Source organism: Oncorhynchus kisutch, linkage group LG16, assembly GCF_002021735.2.
Source record: "Oncorhynchus kisutch isolate 150728-3 linkage group LG16, Okis_V2, whole genome shotgun sequence".
NCBI lineage: Eukaryota > Metazoa > Chordata > Actinopteri > Salmoniformes > Salmonidae > Oncorhynchus > Oncorhynchus kisutch.
In genome coordinates, this window is record NC_034189.2 from 16,927,734 (window position 1) to 16,948,927 (window position 21,194).

A 21,194-nucleotide genomic window follows, 5' to 3' on the forward strand; every position below is an offset into this window, starting at 1 on the left:
ATGGACTGGTGTTGACCCTAGTGGACTCTAAGAGGGAAGGGACTGGTGTTGACCCTAGTGGACTCTAAGAGGGAAGGGACTGGTGTTGAACCTAGTGGACTCTAAGAGGGAAGGGACTGGTGTTGACTCTAGTGGACTCTAAGAGGGAAGGGACTGGTGTTGACCCTAGTGGACTCTAAGAGGAGAAGGGACTGGTGTTGACCCTAGTGGACTCTAATAGGGACTGGTTTTGACCCTAGTGGACTCTAATAGGGACTGATGTTGACCCTAGTGGACTCTAAGAGGGAAGGGACTGGTGTTGACCCTAGTGGACTCTAATAGGGACTGGTTTTGACCCTAGTGGACTCTAATAGGGACTGATGTTGACCCTAGTGGACTCTAAGAAGGGGAGGGACTGGTGTTGGCCCTAGTGGACTCTAAGAGGGAATGGACTGGTGTTGACCCTAGTGGACTCTAAGAGGGAAGGGACTGGTGTTGACCTGAGTGGACTCTAAGAGGAGAAGGGACTGGTGTTGACCCTAGTGGACTCTAAGAGGGAAGGGACTGGTGTTGACCCTAGTGGACTCTAAGAGGGAAGGGACTGGTGTTGACTCTAGTGGACTCTAAGAGGGAAGGGACTGGTGTTGACCCTAGTGGACTCTAAGAGGAGAAGGGACTGGTGTTGACCCTAGTGGACTCTAATAGGGACTGGTTTTGACCCTAGTGGACTCTAATAGGGACTGATGTTGACCCTAGTGGACTCTAAGAGGGAATGGACTGGTGTTGACCCTAGTGGACTCTAAGAGGGAAGGGACTGGTGTTGAACCTAGTGGACTCTAAGAGGGAGGGACTGGTGTTGACCTGAGTGGACTCTAAGAGGAGAAGGGACTGGTGTTGACCCTAGTGGACTCTAAGAGGGAAGGGACTGGTGTTGACCCTAGTGGACTCTAAGAGGGAAGGGACTGGTGTTGACTCTAGTGGACTCTAAGAGGGAAGGGACTGGTGTTGACCCTAGTGGACTCTAAGAGGAGAAGGGACTGGTGTTGACCCTAGTGGACTCTAATAGGGACTGGTTTTGACCCTAGTGGACTCTAATAGGGACTGATGTTGACCCTAGTGGACTCTAAGAGGGAATGGACTGGTGTTGACCCTAGTGGACTCTAAGAGGGAAGGGACTGGTGTTGACCCTAGTGGACTCTAATAGGGACTGATGTTGACCCTAGTGGACTCTAAGAGGGAATGGACTGGTGTTGACCCTAGTGGACTCTAAGAGGGAAGGGACTGGTGTTGACCCTAGTGGACTCTAATAGGGACTGGTTTTGACCATAGTGGACTCTAATAGGGACTGATGTTGACCCTAGTGGACTCTAAGAAGGGGAGGGACTGGTGTTGACCCTAGTGGACTCTAAGAGGGAATGGACTGGTGTTGACCCTAGTGGACTCTAAGAGGGAAGGGACTGGTGTTGAACCTAGTGGACTCTAAGAGGGAAGGGAATGGTGTTGACCTGAGTGGACTCTAAGAGGAGAAGGGACTGGTGTTGACCCTAGTGGACTCTAAGAGGGAAGGGACTGGTGTTGACCCTAGTGGACTCTAAGAGGGAAGGGACTGGTGTTGACTCTAGTGGACTCTAAGAGGGAAGGGACTGGTGTTGACCCTAGTGGACTCTAAGAGGAGAAGGGACTGGTGTTGACCCTAGTGGACTCTAATAGGGACTGGTTTTGACCCTAGTGGACTCTAAGAGGGGACGGGACTGGTTTTGACCCTAGTGGACTCTAATAGGGACTGGTGTTGACCCTAGTGGACTCTAAGAGGGGAAGGGACTGGTGTTGACCCTAGTGGACTCTAAGAGGGACTGGTGTTGACCCTAGTGGACTCTAAGAGGGAAGGGACTGGTGTTGACCCTAGTGGACTCTAAGAGGGACTGATGTTGACCCTAGTGGACTCTAAGAGGGAAGGGACTGGTGTTGACCCTAGTGGACTCTAAGAGGGAATGGACTGGTGTTGACCCTAGTGGACTCTAAGAGGGAAGGGACTGGTGTTGACCCTAGTGGACTCTAATAGGGACTGGATTTGACCCTAGTGGACTCTAATAGGGACTGGTGTTGACCCTAGTGGACTCTAAGAGGGGAAGGGACTGGTGTTGACCCTAGTGGACTCTAAGAGGGAAGGGACTGGTGTTGAACCTAGTGGACTCTAATAGGGACTGGTGTTGACCCTAGTGGACTCTAAGAGGGAAGGGACTGGTGTTGAACCTAGTGGACTCTAAGAGGGAAGGGACTGGTGTTGACCTGAGTGGACTCTAAGAGGAGAAGGGACTGGTGTTGACCCTAGTGGACTCTAAGAGGGAAGGGACTGGTGTTGACCCTAGTGGACTCTAAGAGGGAAGGGACTGGTGTTGACTCTAGTGGACTCTAAGAGGGAAGGGACTGGTGTTGACCCTAGTGGACTCTAAGAGGAGAAGGGACTGGTGTTGACCCTAGTGGACTCTAATAGGGACTGGTTTTGACCCTAGTGGACTCTAATAGGGCGTGATGTTGACCCTAGTGGACTCTAAGAGGGAATGGACTGGTGTTGACCCTAGTGGACTCTAAGAGGGAAGGGACTGGTGTTGACCCTAGTGGACTCTAATAGGGACTGGTTTTGACCCTAGTGGACTCTAATAGGGACTGATGTTGACCCTAGTGGACTCTAAGAAGGGGAGGGACTGGTGTTGACCCTAGTGGACTCTAAGAGGGAATGGACTGGTGTTGACCCTAGTGGACTCTAAGAGGGAAGGGACTGGTGTTGACCCTAGTGGACTCTAAGAGGGAAGGGACTGGTGTTGAACCTAGTGGACTCTAAGAGGGAAGGGACTGGTGTTGACCTGAGTGGACTCTAAGAGGAGAAGGGACTGGTGTTGACCCCTAGTGGACTCTAAGAGGGAAGGGACTGGTGTTGACCTTAGTGGACTCTAAGAGGGAAGGGACTGGTGTTGACTCTAGTGGACTCTAAGAGGGAAGGGACTGGTGTTGACCCTAGTGGACTCTAAGAGGAGAAGGGACTGGTGTTGACCCTAGTGGACTCTAATAGGGACTGGTTTTGACCCTAGTGGACTCTAATAGGGACTGATGTTGACCCTAGTGGACTCTAAGAGGGAATGGACTGGTGTTGACCCTAGTGGACTCTAAGAGGGAAGGGACTGGTGTTGACCCTAGTGGACTCTAAGAGGGGAAGGGACTGGTGTTGACCCTAGTGGACTCTAAGAGGGGAAGGGACTGGTGTTGAACCTAGTGGACTCTAATAGGGACTGGTGTTGACCCTAGTGGACTCTAAGAGGGAAGGGACTGGTGTTGAACCTAGTGGACTCTAAGAGGGAAGGGACTGGTGTTGACCTGAGTGGACTCTAAGAGGAGAAGGGACTGGTGTTGACCCTAGTGGACTCTAAGAGGGAAGGGACTGGTGTTGACCCTAGTGGACTCTAAGAGGGAAGGGACTGGTGTTGACTCTAGTGGACTCTAAGAGGGAAGGGACTGGTGTTGACCTGAGTGGACTCTAAGAGGAGAAGGGACTGGTGTTGACCCTAGTGGACTCTAAGAGGGAAGGGACTGGTGTTGACCCTAGTGGACTCTAAGAGGGAAGGGACTGGTGTTGACTCTAGTGGACTCTAAGAGGGGAAGGGACTGGTGTTGACCCTAGTGGACTCTAAGAGGGGAAGGGACTGGTGTTGACCCTAGTGGACTCTAAGAGGGAAGGGACTGGTGTTGACCCTAGTGGACTCTAAGAGGAGAAGGGACTGGTGTTGACCCTAGTGGACTCTAATAGGGACTGGTTTTGACCCTAGTGGACTCTAATAGGGACTGATGTTGACCCTAGTGGACTCTAAGAGGGAATGGACTGGTGTTGACCCTAGTGGACTCTAAGAGGGAAGGGACTGGTGTTGACCCTAGTGGACTCTAAGAGGGGAAGGGACTGGTGTTGACCCTAGTGGACTCTAAGAGGGGAAGGGACTGGTGTTGAACCTAGTGGACTCTAATAGGGACTGGTGTTGACCCTAGTGGACTCTAAGAGGGAAGGGACTGGTGTTGAACCTAGTGGACTCTAAGAGGGAAGGGACTGGTGTTGACCTGAGTGGACTCTAAGAGGAGAAGGGACTGGTGTTGACCCTAGTGGACTCTAAGAGGGAAGGGACTGGTGTTGACCCTAGTGGACTCTAAGAGGGAAGGGACTGGTGTTGACTCTAGTGGACTCTAAGAGGGAAGGGACTGGTGTTGACCCTAGTGGACTCTAAGAGGAGAAGGGACTGGTGTTGACCCTAGTGGACTCTAATAGGGACTGGTTTTGACCCTAGTGGACTCTAATAGGGACTGATGTTGACCCTAGTGGACTCTAAGAGGGAATGGACTGGTGTTGACCCTAGTGGACTCTAAGAGGGAAGGGACTGGTGTTGACCCTAGTGGACTCTAATAGGGACTGGTTTTGACCCTAGTGGACTCTAATAGGGACTGATGTTGACCCTAGTGGACTCTAAGAAGGGGAGGGACTGGTGTTGACCCTAGTGGACTCTAAGAGGGAATGGACTGGTGTTGACCCTAGTGGACTCTAAGAGGGAAGGGACTGGTGTTGACCCTAGTGGACTCTAATAGGGACTGGTTTTGACCCTAGTGGACTCTAATAGGGACTGGTGTTGACCCTAGTGGACTCTAAGAGGGGAAGGGACTGGTGTTGACCCTAGTGGACTCTAAGAGGGGAAGGGACTGGTGTTGAACCTAGTGGACTCTAATAGGGACTGGTGTTGACCCTAGTGGACTCTAAGAGGGAAGGGACTGGTGTTGAACCTAGTGGACTCTAAGAGGGAAGGGACTGGTGTTGACCTGAGTGGACTCTAAGAGGAGAAGGGACTGGTGTTGACCCTAGTGGACTCTAAGAGGGAAGGGACTGGTGTTGACTCTAGTGGACTCTAAGAGGGAAGGGACTGGTGTTGACCCTAGTGGACTCTAAGAGGAGAAGGGACTGGTGTTGACCCTAGTGGACTCTAATAGGGACTGGTTTTGACCCTAGTGGACTCTAATAGGGACTGATGGTGACCCTAGTGGACTCTAAGAGGGAATGGACTTGTGTTGACCCTAGTGGACTCTAAGAGGGAAGGGACTGGTGTTGACCCTAGTGGACTCTAATAGGGACTGGTTTTGACCCTAGTGGACTCTAATAGGGACTGATGTTGACCCTAGTGGACTCTAAGAAGGGGAGGGACTGGTGTTGACCCTAGTGGACTCTAAGAGGGAATGGACTGTTGTTGACCCTAGTGGACTCTAAGAGGGAAGGGACTGGTGTTGACCCTAGTGGACTCTAAGAGGGAAGGGACTGGTGTTGAACCTAGTGGACTCTAAGAGGGAAGGGACTGGTGTTGACCTGAGTGGACTCTAAGAGGAGAAGGGACTGGTGTTGACCCTAGTGGACTCTAAGAGGGAAGGGACTGGTGTTGACCCTAGTGGACTCTAAGAGGGAAGGGACTGGTGTTGACTCTAGTGGACTCTAAGAGGGAAGGGACTGGTGTTGACCCTAGTGGACTCTAAGAGGAGAAGGGACTGGTGTTGACCCTAGTGGACTCTAATAGGGACTGGTTTTGACCCTAGTGGACTCTAATAGGGACTGATGTTGACCCTAGTGGACTCTAAGAGGGAATGGACTGGTGTTGACCCTAGTGGACTCTAAGAGGGAAGGGACTGGTGTTGACCCTAGTGGACTCTAATAGGGACTGATGTTGACCCTAGTGGACTCTAAGAGGGAAGGGACTGGTGTTGAACCTAGTGGACTCTAAGAGGGAAGGGAATGGTGTTGACCTGAGTGGACTCTAAGAGGAGAAGGGACTGGTGTTGACCCTAGTGGACTCTAAGAGGGAAGGGACTGGTGTTGACCCTAGTGGACTCTAAGAGGGAAGGGACTGGTGTTGACTCTAGTGGACTCTAAGAGGGAAGGGACTGGTGTTGACCCTAGTGGACTCTAAGAGGAGAAGGGACTGGTGTTGACCCTAGTGGACTCTAATAGGGACTGGTTTTGACCCTAGTGGACTCTAAGAGGGGACGGGACTGGTTTTGACCCTAGTGGACTCTAATAGGGACTGGTGTTGACCCTAGTGGACTCTAAGAGGGGAAGGGACTGGTGTTGACCCTAGTGGACTCTAAGAGGGACTGGTGTTGACCCTAGTGGACTCTAAGAGGGAAGGGACTGGTGTTGACCCTAGTGGACTCTAAGAGGGACTGATGTTGACCCTAGTGGACTCTAAGAGGGAAGGGACTGGTGTTGACCCTAGTGGACTCTAAGAGGGAATGGACTGGTGTTGACCCTAGTGGACTCTAAGAGGGAAGGGACTGGTGTTGACCCTAGTGGACTCTAATAGGGACTGGATTTGACCCTAGTGGACTCTAATAGGGACTGGTGTTGACCCTAGTGGACTCTAAGAGGGGAAGGGACTGGTGTTGACCCTAGTGGACTCTAAGAGGGGAAGGGACTGGTGTTGAACCTAGTGGACTCTAATAGGGACTGGTGTTGACCCTAGTGGACTCTAAGAGGGAAGGGACTGGTGTTGAACCTAGTGGACTCTAAGAGGGAAGGGACTGGTGTTGACCTGAGTGGACTCTAAGAGGAGAAGGGACTGGTGTTGACCCTAGTGGACTCTAAGAGGGAAGGGACTGGTGTTGACCCTAGTGGACTCTAAGAGGGAAGGGACTGGTGTTGACTCTAGTGGACTCTAAGAGGGAAGGGACTGGTGTTGACCCTAGTGGACTCTAAGAGGAGAAGGGACTGGTGTTGACCCTAGTGGACTCTAATAGGGACTGGTTTTGACCCTAGTGGACTCTAATAGGGCGTGATGTTGACCCTAGTGGACTCTAAGAGGGAATGGACTGGTGTTGACCCTAGTGGACTCTAAGAGGGAAGGGACTGGTGTTGACCCTAGTGGACTCTAATAGGGACTGGTTTTGACCCTAGTGGACTCTAATAGGGACTGATGTTGACCCTAGTGGACTCTAAGAAGGGGAGGGACTGGTGTTGACCCTAGTGGACTCTAAGAGGGAATGGACTGGTGTTGACCCTAGTGGACTCTAAGAGGGAAGGGACTGGTGTTGACCCTAGTGGACTCTAAGAGGGAAGGGACTGGTGTTGAACCTAGTGGACTCTAAGAGGGAAGGGACTGGTGTTGACCTGAGTGGACTCTAAGAGGAGAAGGGACTGGTGTTGACCCTAGTGGACTCTAAGAGGGAAGGGACTGGTGTTGACCCTAGTGGACTCTAAGAGGGAAGGGACTGGTGTTGACTCTAGTGGACTCTAAGAGGGAAGGGACTGGTGTTGACCCTAGTGGACTCTAAGAGGAGAAGGGACTGGTGTTGACCCTAGTGGACTCTAATAGGGACTGGTTTTGACCCTAGTGGACTCTAATAGGGACTGATGTTGACCCTAGTGGACTCTAAGAGGGAATGGACTGGTGTTGACCCTAGTGGACTCTAAGAGGGAAGGGACTGGTGTTGACCCTAGTGGACTCTAAGAGGGGAAGGGACTGGTGTTGACCCTAGTGGACTCTAAGAGGGGAAGGGACTGGTGTTGAACCTAGTGGACTCTAATAGGGACTGGTGTTGACCCTAGTGGACTCTAAGAGGGAAGGGACTGGTGTTGAACCTAGTGGACTCTAAGAGGGAAGGGACTGGTGTTGACCTGAGTGGACTCTAAGAGGAGAAGGGACTGGTGTTGACCCTAGTGGACTCTAAGAGGGAAGGGACTGGTGTTGACCCTAGTGGACTCTAAGAGGGAAGGGACTGGTGTTGACTCTAGTGGACTCTAAGAGGGAAGGGACTGGTGTTGACCTGAGTGGACTCTAAGAGGAGAAGGGACTGGTGTTGACCCTAGTGGACTCTAAGAGGGAAGGGACTGGTGTTGACCCTAGTGGACTCTAAGAGGGAAGGGACTGGTGTTGACTCTAGTGGACTCTAAGAGGGGAAGGGACTGGTGTTGACCCTAGTGGACTCTAAGAGGGGAAGGGACTGGTGTTGAACCTAGTGGACTCTAATAGGGACTGGTGTTGACCCTAGTGGACTCTAAGAGGGAAGGGACTGGTGTTGAACCTAGTGGACTCTAAGAGGGAAGGGACTGGTGTTGACCTGAGTGGACTCTAAGAGGAGAAGGGACTGGTGTTGACCCTAGTGGACTCTAAGAGGGAAGGGACTGGTGTTGACCCTAGTGGACTCTAAGAGGGAAGGGACTGGTGTTGACTCTAGTGGACTCTAAGAGGGAAGGGACTGGTGTTGACCCTAGTGGACTCTAAGAGGAGAAGGGACTGGTGTTGACCCTAGTGGACTCTAATAGGGACTGGTTTTGACCCTAGTGGACTCTAATAGGGCGTGATGTTGACCCTAGTGGACTCTAAGAGGGAATGGACTGGTGTTGACCCTAGTGGACTCTAAGAGGGAAGGGACTGGTGTTGACCCCTAGTGGACTCTAATAGGGACTGGTTTTGACCCTAGTGGACTCTAATAGGGACTGATGTTGACCCTAGTGGACTCTAAGAAGGGGAGGGACTGGTGTTGACCCTAGTGGACTCTAAGAGGGAATGGACTGGTGTTGACCCTAGTGGACTCTAAGAGGGAAGGGACTGGTGTTGACCCTAGTGGACTCTAAGAGGGAAGGGACTGGTGTTGAACCTAGTGGACTCTAAGAGGGAAGGGACTGGTGTTGACCTGAGTGGACTCTAAGAGGAGAAGGGACTGGTGTTGACCCTAGTGGACTCTAAGAGGGAAGGGACTGGTGTTGACCCTAGTGGACTCTAAGAGGGAAGGGACTGGTGTTGACTCTAGTGGACTCTAAGAGGGAAGGGACTGGTGTTGACCCTAGTGGACTCTAAGAGGAGAAGGGACTGGTGTTGACCCTAGTGGACTCTAATAGGGACTGGTTTTGACCCTAGTGGACTCTAATAGGGACTGATGTTGACCCTAGTGGACTCTAAGAGGGAATGGACTGGTGTTGACCCTAGTGGACTCTAAGAGGGAAGGGACTGGTGTTGACCCTAGTGGACTCTAATAGGGACTGGTTTTGACCCTAGTGGACTCTAATAGGGACTGATGTTGACCCTAGTGGACTCTAAGAAGGGGAGGGACTGGTGTTGACCCTAGTGGACTCTAAGAGGGAATGGACTGGTGTTGACCCTAGTGGACTCTAAGAGGGAAGGGACTGGTGTTGACCCTAGTGGACTCTAATAGGGACTGGTTTTGACCCTAGTGGACTCTAATAGGGACTGGTGTTGACCCTAGTGGACTCTAAGAGGGGAAGGGACTGGTGTTGACCCTAGTGGACTCTAAGAGGGGAAGGGACTGGTGTTGAACCTAGTGGACTCTAATAGGGACTGGTGTTGACCCTAGTGGACTCTAAGAGGGAAGGGACTGGTGTTGAACCTAGTGGACTCTAAGAGGGAAGGGACTGGTGTTGACCTGAGTGGACTCTAAGAGGAGAAGGGACTGGTGTTGACCCTAGTGGACTCTAAGAGGGAAGGGACTGGTGTTGACTCTAGTGGACTCTAAGAGGGAAGGGACTGGTGTTGACCCTAGTGGACTCTAAGAGGAGAAGGGACTGGTGTTGACCCTAGTGGACTCTAATAGGGACTGGTTTTGACCCTAGTGGACTCTAATAGGGACTGATGGTGACCCTAGTGGACTCTAAGAGGGAATGGACTTGTGTTGACCCTAGTGGACTCTAAGAGGGAAGGGACTGGTGTTGACCCTAGTGGACTCTAATAGGGACTGGTTTTGACCCTAGTGGACTCTAAGAAGGGGAGGGACTGGTGTTGACCCTAGTGGACTCTAAGAGGGAATGGACTGTTGTTGACCCTAGTGGACTCTAAGAGGGAAGGGACTGGTGTTGACCCTAGTGGACTCTAAGAGGGAAGGGACTGGTGTTGAACCTAGTGGACTCTAAGAGGGAAGGGACTGGTGTTGACCTGAGTGGACTCTAATAGGGACTGATGTTGACCCTAGTGGACTCTAAGAGGGAATGGACTGGTGTTGACCCTAGTGGACTCTAAGAGGGAAGGGACTGGTGTTGACCCTAGTGGACTCTAATAGGGACTGATGTTGACCCTAGTGGACTCTAAGAGGGAATGGACTGGTGTTGACCCTAGTGGACTCTAAGAGGGAAGGGACTGGTGTTGACCCTAGTGGACTCTAATAGGGACTGGTTTTGACCCTAGTGGACTCTAATAGGGACTGATGTTGACCCTAGTGGACTCTAAGAAGGGGAGGGACTGGTGTTGACCCTAGTGGACTCTAAGAGGGAATGGACTGGTGTTGACCCTAGTGGACTCTAAGAGTGAAGGGACTGGTGTTGACCCTAGTGGACTCTAAGAGGGAAGGGACTGGTGTTGAACCTAGTGGACTCTAAGAGGGAAGGGACTGGTGTTGACCTGAGTGGACTCTAAGAGGAGAAGGGACTGGTGTTGACCCTAGTGGACTCTAAGAGGGAAGGGACTGGTGTTGACCCTAGTGGACTCTAAGAGGGAAGGGACTGGTGTTGACTCTAGTGGACTCTAAGAGGAGAAGGGACTGGTGTTGACCCTAGTGGACTCTAATAGGGACTGGTTTTGACCCTAGTGGACTCTAAGAGGGAAGGGACTGGTGTTGACCCTAGTGGACTCTAAGAGGGACTGGTGTTGACCCTAGTGGACTCTAAGAGGGGAAGGGACTGGTGTTGACCCTAGTGGACTCTAAGAGGGACTGGTTTAGACCCTAGTGGACTCTAAGAGGGGACGGGACTGGTTTTGACCCTAGTGGACTCTAATAGGGACTGGTGTTGACCCTAGTGGACTCTAAGAGGGGAAGGGACTGGTGTTGACCCTAGTGGACTCTAAGAGGGACTGGTGTTGACCCTAGTGGACTCTAAGAGGGAAGGGACTGGTGTTGACCCTAGTGGACTCTAAGAGGGACTGATGTTGACCCTAGTGGACTCTAAGAGGGAAGGGACTGGTGTTGACCCTAGTGGACTCTAAGAGGGAAGGGACTGGTGTTGACCCTAGTGGACTCTAATAGGGACTGGTTTTGACCCTAGTGGACTCTAATAGGGACTGGTGTTGACCCTAGTGGACTCTAAGAGGGGAAGGGACTGGTGTTGACCCTAGTGGACTCTAAGAGGGGAAGGGACTGGTGTTGAACCTAGTGGACTCTAATAGGGACTGGTGTTGACCCTAGTGGACTCTAAGAGGGAAGGGACTGGTGTTGAACCTAGTGGACTCTAAGAGGGAAGGGACTGGTGTTGACCTGAGTGGACTCTAAGAGGAGAAGGGACTGGTGTTTACCCTAGTGGACTCTAAGAGGGAAGGGACTGGTGTTGACTCTAGTGGACTCTAAGAGGGAAGGGACTGGTGTTGACCCTAGTGGACTCTAAGAGGAGAAGGGACTGGTGTTGACCCTAGTGGACTCTAAGAGGGAAGGGACTGGTGTTGACTCTAGTGGACTCTAAGAGGGAAGGGACTGGTGTTGACCCTAGTGGACTCTAAGAGGAGAAGGGACTGGTGTTGACCCTAGTGGACTCTAAGAGGGAAGGGACTGGTGTTGACTCTAGTGGACTCTAAGAGGGAAGGGACTGGTGTTGACCCTAGTGGACTCTAAGAGGAGAAGGGACTGGTGTTGACCCTAGTGGACTCTAATAGGGACTGGTTTTGACCCTAGTGGACTCTAATAGGGACTGGTGTTGACCCTAGTGGACTCTAAGAGGGGAAGGGACTGGTGTTGACCCTAGTGGACTCTAAGAGGGACTGGTGTTGACCCTAGTGGACTCTAAGAGGGAAGGGACTGGTGTTGACCCTAGTGGACTCTAAGAGGGACTGATGTTGACCCTAGTGGACTCTAAGAGGGAAGGGACTGGTGTTGACCCTAGTGGACTCTAAGAGGGAATGGACTGGTGTTGACCCTAGTGGACTCTAAGAGGGAAGGGACTGGTGTTGACCCTAGTGGACTCTAATAGGGACTGGTTTTGACCCTAGTGGACTCTAATAGGGACTGGTGTTGACCCTAGTGGACTCTAAGAGGGGAAGGGACTGGTGTTGACCCTAGTGGACTCTAAGAGGGGAAGGGACTGGTGTTGAACCTAGTGGACTCTAATAGGGACTGGTGTTGACCCTAGTGGACTCTAAGAGGGAAGGGACTGGTGTTGAACCTAGTGGACTCTAAGAGGGAAGGGACTGGTGTTGACCTGAGTGGACTCTAAGAGGAGAAGGGACTGGTGTTTACCCTAGTGGACTCTAAGAGGGAAGGGACTGGTGTTGACCCTAGTGGACTCTAAGAGGGAAGGGACTGGTGTTGACTCTAGTGGACTCTAAGAGGGAAGGGACTGGTGTTGACCCTAGTGGACTCTAAGAGGAGAAGGGACTGGTGTTGACCCTAGTGGACTCTAATAGGGACTGGTTTTGACCCTAGTGGACTCTAATAGGGACTGATGTTGACCCTAGTGGACTCTAAGAGGGAATGGACTGGTGTTGACCCTAGTGGACTCTAAGAGGGAAGGGACTGGTGTTGACCCTAGTGGACTCTAATAGGGACTGGTTTTGACCCTAGTGGACTCTAATAGGGACTGATGTTGACCCTAGTGGACTCTAAGAAGGGGAGGGACTGGTGTTGACCCTAGTGGACTCTAAGAGGGAATGGACTGGTGTTGACCCTAGTGGACTCTAAGAGGGAAGGGACTGGTGTTGACCCTAGTGGACTCTAAGAGGGAAGGGACTGGTGTTGAACCTAGTGGACTCTAAGAGGGAAGGGACTGGTGTTGACCTGAGTGGACTCTAAGAGGAGAAGGGACTGGTGTTGACCCTAGTGGACTCTAAGAGGGAAGGGACTGGTGTTGACCCTAGTGGACTCTAAGAGGGAAGGGACTGGTGTTGACTCTAGTGGACTCTAAGAGGGAAGGGACTGGTGTTGACCCTAGTGGACTCTAAGAGGAGAAGGGACTGGTGTTGACCCTAGTGGACTCTAATAGGGACTGGTTTTGACCCTAGTGGACTCTAATAGGGACTGATGTTGACCCTAGTGGACTCTAAGAGGGAATGGACTGGTGTTGACCCTAGTGGACTCTAAGAGGGAAGGGACTGGTGTTGACCCTAGTGGACTCTAATAGGGACTGGTTTTGACCCTAGTGGACTCTAATAGGGACTGATGTTGACCCTAGTGGACTCTAAGAGGGGAAGGGACTGGTGTTGACCCTAGTGGACTCTAAGAAGGGGAGGGACTGGTGTTGACCCTAGTGGACTCTAAGAGGGAATGGACTGGTGTTGACCCTAGTGGACTCTAAGAGGGAAGGGACTGGTGTTGACCCTAGTGGACTCTAATAGGGACTGGTTTTGACCCTAGTGGACTCTAAGAGGGAAGGGACTGGTGTTGACCCTAGTGGACTCTAATAGGGACTGGTTTTGACCCTAGTGGACTCTAAGAGGGAAGGGACTGGTGTTGGCCCTAGTGGACTCTAAGAGGGAATGGACTGGTGTTGACCCTAGTGGACTCTAAGAGGGAAGGGACTGGTGTTGACCCTAGTGGACTCTAATAGGGACTGGTTTTGACCCTAGTGGACTCTAATAGGGACTGATGTTGACCCTAGTGGACTCTAAGAGGGGAGGGGACTGGTCTTGACCCTAGTGGACTCTAAGAAGGGGAGGGGGGCACCTTTTTCAGTTTGGAGTAGTCAATGAGGTCAGGTCTGTGTCTGTGGATCAGGGCACACAGTGCCAGGCCATCTTTCCAACTGAATCAGTCACCCAATGGAGGAGAGGAGAGGAGGTGAGGAGGACCCAAAGGGAGGGAGGGAAGAAGGAGGGATGAGGAGAAAATATATAATGGAGAGAGAGATGAGAGGAGAACAATGAGCAAGAGGAGAAGACAGAATACAAGAGAGGAGAGGAAAAGCATTAGGACAAGGAAAACGTTGGAGGTCAAGTTTAAAGCAAGTGAAAGATCAAAGTAAGACAGAGATGACCACAGGGTGGCGCCCAGTGCTTGCCTGATGTGGAAGTTCTGCACGTTAACGTTCCTGTAGGGGGCAGTCTTCCTCTGGCACCATAGAAGAAGACCCTCTTTAGCAGAGGTCTCTGCATGGGGGGAGAAAGAGGAGAGACAGGGGGAGGCAGGGGGTGAGAGTGTTATCCTAAAGGAGGAGGCTAAATATGTTCCAGTAACCCTGTGCTGTGAAGGTGTTGAGCTTAGTGACCTGTGTGTGTTTGTGTGCGCGTGTGTGTGTGTGTGTGTGTGTGTGTGTGTGTGTGTGTGTGTGTGTGTGTGTGTGTGTGTGTGTGTGTGTGTGTGTGTGTGTGTGCGTGTGTGCGTGTGTGTGTGTGTGGAGCATTTACAAAGTGTGTATGTAGCTGAGGCTTGAGTAATATTTGAGTAATATGAATGTGTTAACAGTGTGTATTAGACTGAGAGTAGGCTATACAGTAGCCAAGTGGTTCTGCTATAGGAGTCATGTTATTTAGAGTGTGCCACATGTACAAAGTGTCTACACCGTGAGCCTATGACACCTTTATGAATGTGTGTGTAATTCATGTGTTGATATGTTAGTGGCAGGCATATGTATAATGTTGTATAGTGCATGGATAAAGAGTGGACAGAACACACGTTGGGTTATTTTGAACCCAGCCAGTTGGGTTACTGAGCTATGATCCACCGGGTCAGATTTAAAAAAAACTGGAGGTGTGGCTTAGTAGGGGCGTGTCTTTCAGATAGTTATTTTTGACCACCCATTAGAGTAAATGTCATTCCGGTTCATCTGTTCTGTTGTATTGCCAACATATGTTGAAAGCCATAATCTGAAAACCATGTCCCTACTAAACCACACCTCCAGTCTTCTGATTTGACCCGGTGGATTATAGTTCAATAACCCAACATTAACAACCCATCTTGAAGAAAGCAACAACTGACTTGGTCAAAATAACCGAACGTGTGTTCTGTCCAATATTTACCCAAATTGTGTTGCTTTTAACCCAGCATTTTTAAAGTGTGTATAGTCACAATGTTAATGAATAGAGTATGAAAAGACAGTGCTACTGTGAGTCTGATAGCTGTGTAAGTCTATGTAGACTTAGTGTACGTACTGTTCAACTGTGTTTACGTTCAGTATGTGCACTGGTTTGGAGTTAGTGTTTATGAGTTTATGGCGGGTGGAACTGAGGGGAAATGTTTGGTAACAAAGTCGCAAAAATGTATTTTTTAAGATGAATTGAACGACCATGTTCCAGATCCAAGAGTAACCTTTTTCCAAGTCCACGCCTGCATATACACACACACACACACACACACACGCCGACCCATACACACACACACGCCGACTCATCCACACACACACACACACACACACACGCCGACCCATCCACACACATACACACACACTGACCTTCCACGGAGATGTCCTGTATGGCGAAGCGCAGGATGATGGTCCAGATCATTCCCAGAGTCATCTTCGTGTTACCGTCGACGATCTCTGCAAGTCAATCACAGAGCCCCGTCAGAAACCATGGCAACATGGAGCACTGGCCAAAACTCAGTCTATGCTGGCCTACTGTTCAGTTGTCTCTCAGATATAATACCTCACTCTATCCTTTAACAAGTATATAAACTCCTTTAGTAAATGGGACTCTAGAACCACAAATAAAGGATAAATCAAAAATGAAGTGTCACCCTCAGCTCCGATGGACACCAGCTTGACTCCCTTGCTGCAGATGAAGTCCAGGGCTTTGTTCACGTTGGCGATCTTGTGGAAACGCATCTTGCCTTTGTCAGGTTTGGGCAGTCTCTCACCTGTATACAATTTTAAAAAATGCTTTAACTTCTTGAATATAGGGGGCGCTCTTTTAATTTATGGATAAAAAAACGTGCCCGTTTTAAGCGCAATATTTTGTCACGAAAAGATGCTCGACTATGCATATAATTGGCAGCTTTGGAAAGAAAACACTCTAAGGTTTCCAAAACTGCAAAGATATTATCTGTGAGTGCCACAGAACTCATGCTACAGGCGAAACCAAGATGAAACTTCAACCAGGAAATGGGCAGAATTTTTGAGCTCTGTTTTCCATTGTCTCCTTATATGGCTGTGAATGCGCCGGGAATGAGCCTGCCCTTTCTATCGTTTCTCCAAGGTGTCTGCAGCATTGTGACATATTTGTAGGCATATCATTGGAAGATTGGCCATAAGAGACTACATTTACCAGGGGTCCGCCCGGTGTCCTTTGTCTAAATTGGTGCGTAATCTACAAGCTGCACGCAGTCATCCAGTGATTGAGAGGAGAGAGGAGGCTTTCAACGAACGATATATCATGAAGAGATATGTGAAAAACACCTTGAGGATTGATTCTAAACAACGTTTACCATGTTTCAGTCGATATTATGGAGTTAATTTGGAAAAAAGTTCGGCGTTTTGAAGACTGAATTTTCGGGGTTTTTTGGTAGCCAAACGTGAAGCACCAAACGGAGCAATTTCTCCTAAACAAATAATCTTTCAGGAAAAACTGAGCATTTGCTATCTAACTGAGAGTCTCCTCATTGAAAACATCTGAAGTTCTTCAAAGGTAATGATTTTATTTGAATGATTTTCTGGTTTTTGTGAAAATGTTGCCTGCTAATGCTAACGCTAAATGCTACGCTAGCTGCTTGTTTTGCTATGGTTGAGAAGCATATTTTGAAAATCTAAGATGACAGTGTTGTTAACAAAAGGCTAAGCTTGAGAGCTAGCATATTCATTTAATTTCATTTGCGATTTTCATGAATAGTTAACGTTGTGTTATGCTAATGAGCTGCGGGGATAATTACACTCCTGGATACAGGTTTTTTTTCATAGCTAAACGTGACGCACCAAACGGAGCGATTTCTCCTAAACAAATAATCTTTCAGGAAAAACTGAGCATTTGCTATCTAACTGAGAGTCTCCTCATTGAAAACATCTGAAGTTCTTCAAAGGTAATGATTTTATTTGAATGATTTTCTGGTTTTTGTGAAAATGTTGCCTGCTAATGCTAACGCTAAATGCTACGCTAGCTGCTTGTTTTGCTATGGTTGAGAAGCATATTTTGAAAATCTAAGATGACAGTGTTGTTAACAAAAGGCTAAGCTTGAGAGCTAGCATATTCATTTAATTTCATTTGCGATTTTCATGAATAGTTAACGTTGTGTTATGCTAATGAGCTGCGGGGATAATTACACTCCTGGATACAGGTTTTTTTTCATAGCTAAACGTGACGCACCAAACGGAGCGATTTCTCCTAAACAAATAATCTTTCAGGAAAAACTGAGCATTTGCTATCTAACTGAGAGTCTCCTCATTGAAAACATCTGAAGTTCTTCAAAGGTAATGATTTTATTTGAATGATTTTCTGGTTTTTGTGAAAATGTTGCCTGCTAATGCTAACACTAAATGCTACGCTAGCTGCGCTAGCTGTTACACAAATGCTTGTTTTGCTATGGTTGAGAAGCATATTTTGAAAATCTGAGATGACAGTGTTGTTAACAAAAGGCTAAGCTTGAGAGCTAGCATATTAATTTCATTTCATTTGCGATTTTCATGAATAGTTAACGTTGCGTTATGGTAATGAGCTTGAGGCTGTATTCACGATCCCGGATCCGGGATGGCTCGACGCAAGAAGTTAAACTTCTCTTTGCAACACAAAATGATTGGTGAAGTATTACTCAATTAAGAGAGGACTGTGCCATTCTCCATTCATTTCTGCTGTATTTGACCTGATACCATCTTAAAGTGACTCAACGGTGGCTTAGCAGTGACTTACAGTGACTTTAAGTGGCTTAAGAGTGACTTAAGAGTGACTCCACTCCACTGTGACTTAAATAACTTGCCAGAGACTTAATAGTGACTTAAATGACTTAACAGTGATATAATGTGACTTTTTAGAGTAACTTTGCAGTGACTTTGCAGTGACTTAAGAGTCAGACCCACCTGAGATGACCTCCAGCAGCAGCATGAGCTTGAGGCCATTCCTGAAGTCATCCTCTATGTTCTCGATCTGTGTCCCTGCCTTCCTCAAGTGGGAGTTACACCAAGCTGTGAAAGTCTGGGAGTGAGGGAGGGAGTGAGGGAGGGAGTGAGGGAGGGAGGGAGGGAGTGAGGGAGGGAGGGAGTGAGGGAGGGAGGGAGGGAGGGAGGGAGGGAGGGAGGGAGGGAGGGAGGGAGGGAGGGAGGGAGGGAGGGAGGGAGGGAGGGAAGATAGGGAGGGAAGATAGGGAGAGAAAGAGATAAAAAGAGAGAGGGAGACAAAAAAGGGATTAATTAACATTCTCTCTCTAACAAACAGACAGAGACTAAGCCTCACTGACAATGCCCGATAGCACCAACAGACCCCAACTTGAACCCTGTCCCACACTGATAAACAACCCCTTAATAAACATAAAGCAACAAATACTCTAATCTAAAGTGAAGCCTTAAGCACTCCCTTCAAAAGACTGGTCAGTGTTTTCTTTCCCCAGCCTCTCTGACAGGTCAGAATGATTGGCAAAACCCGAAGTGTCCCATCACATCTATAACCTTGTTACAGCATTACTGTGCTGCTCTGTGTCTGTATCTGTGGTAATAAAACAATGGGGAGGAGTGTCTATTTATGTAAGATCTTCTCTTATGGCATAATGCTCTCTTAGTATCTCTATGCCCAAAATGTGTGAGCTGTTGGTTATAAAAGTGGGCATAAGACAAAATATGCATATATTTATGGCTGCGGTCTACTGCTCCCCAAGTCGCTTCGGCAGAGGCTGTTGGTATTATTTCTGATTATTTAAAACCCTTTCTGCTATCTGAACTGGCTGTGTTGGGAGATCTAAATCTTGATTGGCTTACGCCTCAGATCAGTTTAACAATATCTGTCTTGAGTTCAACTCAGCTGATGACGAAACCCACCCGGGTGAATGTAAAAAACGTAGCAAAGTCGTCATAGATTGACCCTATCTTAACTAACCGTCCCCATAAGTATTTGGCTAGTGGTGATTTTGCAAATGATATCAGGGACCACTGTCCTATTGCTTGAATTAGAGATACCAAATAGAAAAACTCTGACCCCTCGTATAGTTGTGAAGAGAAATGTAAAAATGCATTCCTTCATGAATTATATTGTTCAGAGCTTTGTTCTACTAGCTGCACACCAGACCCTGTTTGGGCACTTCCATTTTTATCAGCCATTTCCACCTCTCTGGCTGATAAACATGCCCCTTTCAAGCAACTCAGGGTCAAAAACGGAACTAATCCATGGTATTCTCCTGTACTCTCAGACCTCTATTTGATAAGAAATCAAGCCTGGGCCAAGGCTAGAACAACTGTCTCGTTAGCTGATTGGCAGGTATTTAAGCAATTGAGAAATAGGCGCAACGCATCGGTTAAACAGGCCAAATCAAAGTACTTCCTTAGCCCTATGGCAGACTCTGTTAGTGATCCCTCTAAATTCTGGAAAACCGTTAATTCACCAAGGCGGGGTTATTCCTCTACTTCCCTGCCTAAGCAAGTCGTTTTAGACTCATGCATCATTACTGAAAAAGTTACGATTTGTGATGCTTTTACATTTTATCTCAGCAGGTTTCCTAATTGAAAGAAATGGTGCTCATACTGGTCTTGACCATTCAGTTGACTGTTCATCCCACACACCGCCTCCCGTTGCCTCGGATGATCAGTCAACCTCACGTGACTTGGGCAATGTTATTAAGGGGTTTTAATTCACAGAAACTAAAGTTCTTGCAGTTTTTGTGCTACCACTCCATAAGGACGGGGATGGTCGTGATCTTGATAATTACCGAACAATTTCCAGGCTACCCTGTCTTGCGAAAATCCTAGAATCATTGGTCAACAAACAGCTATGTTATTTTCTATCTGTAAATGGTATTCTTAATGTTAATCAATCCAGATTCAGACCTAAACATACCACTACGGCTACCATGCTTGTTGTAAATGATATTGCAAATGCCTTAGATGATAGAAAGGATTGTGCTGCCATGTTTGTAGACTTGTCAAAAGCTTCTGATACTGTAGACCGTGTTATTCTGCTGAATAAGCTGTCCTCCATAGGGTTGGGTACTGATGCTTTCAGATGGTTTCATATTTATCTTAATGACACAACTCATGCCATTGAGGTAGATGGGTCAAACCTGAGTTCCTTGAGTTACGTAAAGGGGTGCCCCAAGGTTCCATACTCGGCCCACTACTGTTTACAATCTATATAAATAACATTGGTAATGCTGTAAAAAAAAGTTATATTCATTTATATGCAGATGATACAGTGTTGTATTCCATTACCCCATCTGTTGGCCAAGCATTTTCACATTTGATTTTCAACCACTGTTGAATCTAAAGTTGCTGTTGGATCTAAAGTTGCTGTTGGATCTAAAGTTAGCACTAAAAGCAAACAAAACAAAATGCATGTTTTTTTCTAGGTCCCATAACTCAGTTGTAAATGAATTTGTAATGACTAGTTTGAACAGTACATAAATTGAGCGGGTTCCTTCCTATAAATATCTTGGTATCTGGCTTTATGAAAAACTGTCATTTAATGTCACTGAGCTGGTGACGAAGTTGAAGTTCAATGTTGCATGAGTGTAAGTTTGTGTATTGTACTGTATATTGTATGTGTTGGATGTATTTATGTAGGGCTCACCCTCGTCTCAGTATGACTTTCCTGTCAAAATAATACATCTTATAAATAATAATATACACAGTGACACTGATGCCACTAATATACTGGGCTAGAACACCCGTCCTGACCTCAGATAGTCATTCTGCCTTGACAGCTTTGATAGATTAAATCATTGACGGATTGATCTGAACGTCAGTCCGCGTTGAGGGGGCAGAAAGAAAGAAAACCAGCAGCATCGGAACGACCAACTATAGAGGAGTGTGTGGGAGAGAGAGAAAGAGAGAAAACCAGCAGCATCGGAACGACCAACTACAGAGGAGTGTGTGGGAGAGAGAGAAAGAGAGAAAAAAAGATTCCATTAATCAGTAATGAAGCACGATGTGTGGTTTGAGACAGAACACAAAGGCAGCGTTCTCCATTAATGCAGTGTGTGTGTGTGTGTGTGTGTGTGTGTGTGTGTGTGTGTGTGTGTGTGTGTGTGTGTGTGTGTGTGTGTGTGTGTGTGTGTGTGTGTGTGTGTGTGTGTGTGTGGTGGGGGGGGGGGGGGGGGGCAGAGAGAGCCATTTAGCATGACAGAAAGGGAGAGAAGAGGAAGAAAGAGACATT

The 21,194-nt window shown here is 48.4% G+C and overlaps 1 protein-coding gene across 1 annotated transcript in view; it reads right to left on the reverse strand.

Moving 5' to 3' along the window:
• The window catches only part of LOC109876720 (alpha-actinin-3), a 70,001-nt gene that overhangs the window by 21,502 nt on the left and 27,305 nt on the right, over window positions 1-21,194 (reverse strand). The window contains exons 2-6 of the mRNA XM_031791883.1: window positions 17,918-18,032; window positions 15,652-15,771; window positions 15,368-15,454; window positions 13,979-14,066; window positions 13,645-13,723 (exon numbers count right to left, since the gene is read on the reverse strand). Of these exons, the coding sequence (XP_031647743.1) occupies window positions 13,645-13,723; window positions 13,979-14,066; window positions 15,368-15,454; window positions 15,652-15,771; window positions 17,918-18,032 (489 nt within the window). The remainder of the gene's footprint in view (window positions 1-13,644; window positions 13,724-13,978; window positions 14,067-15,367; window positions 15,455-15,651; window positions 15,772-17,917; window positions 18,033-21,194) is intronic.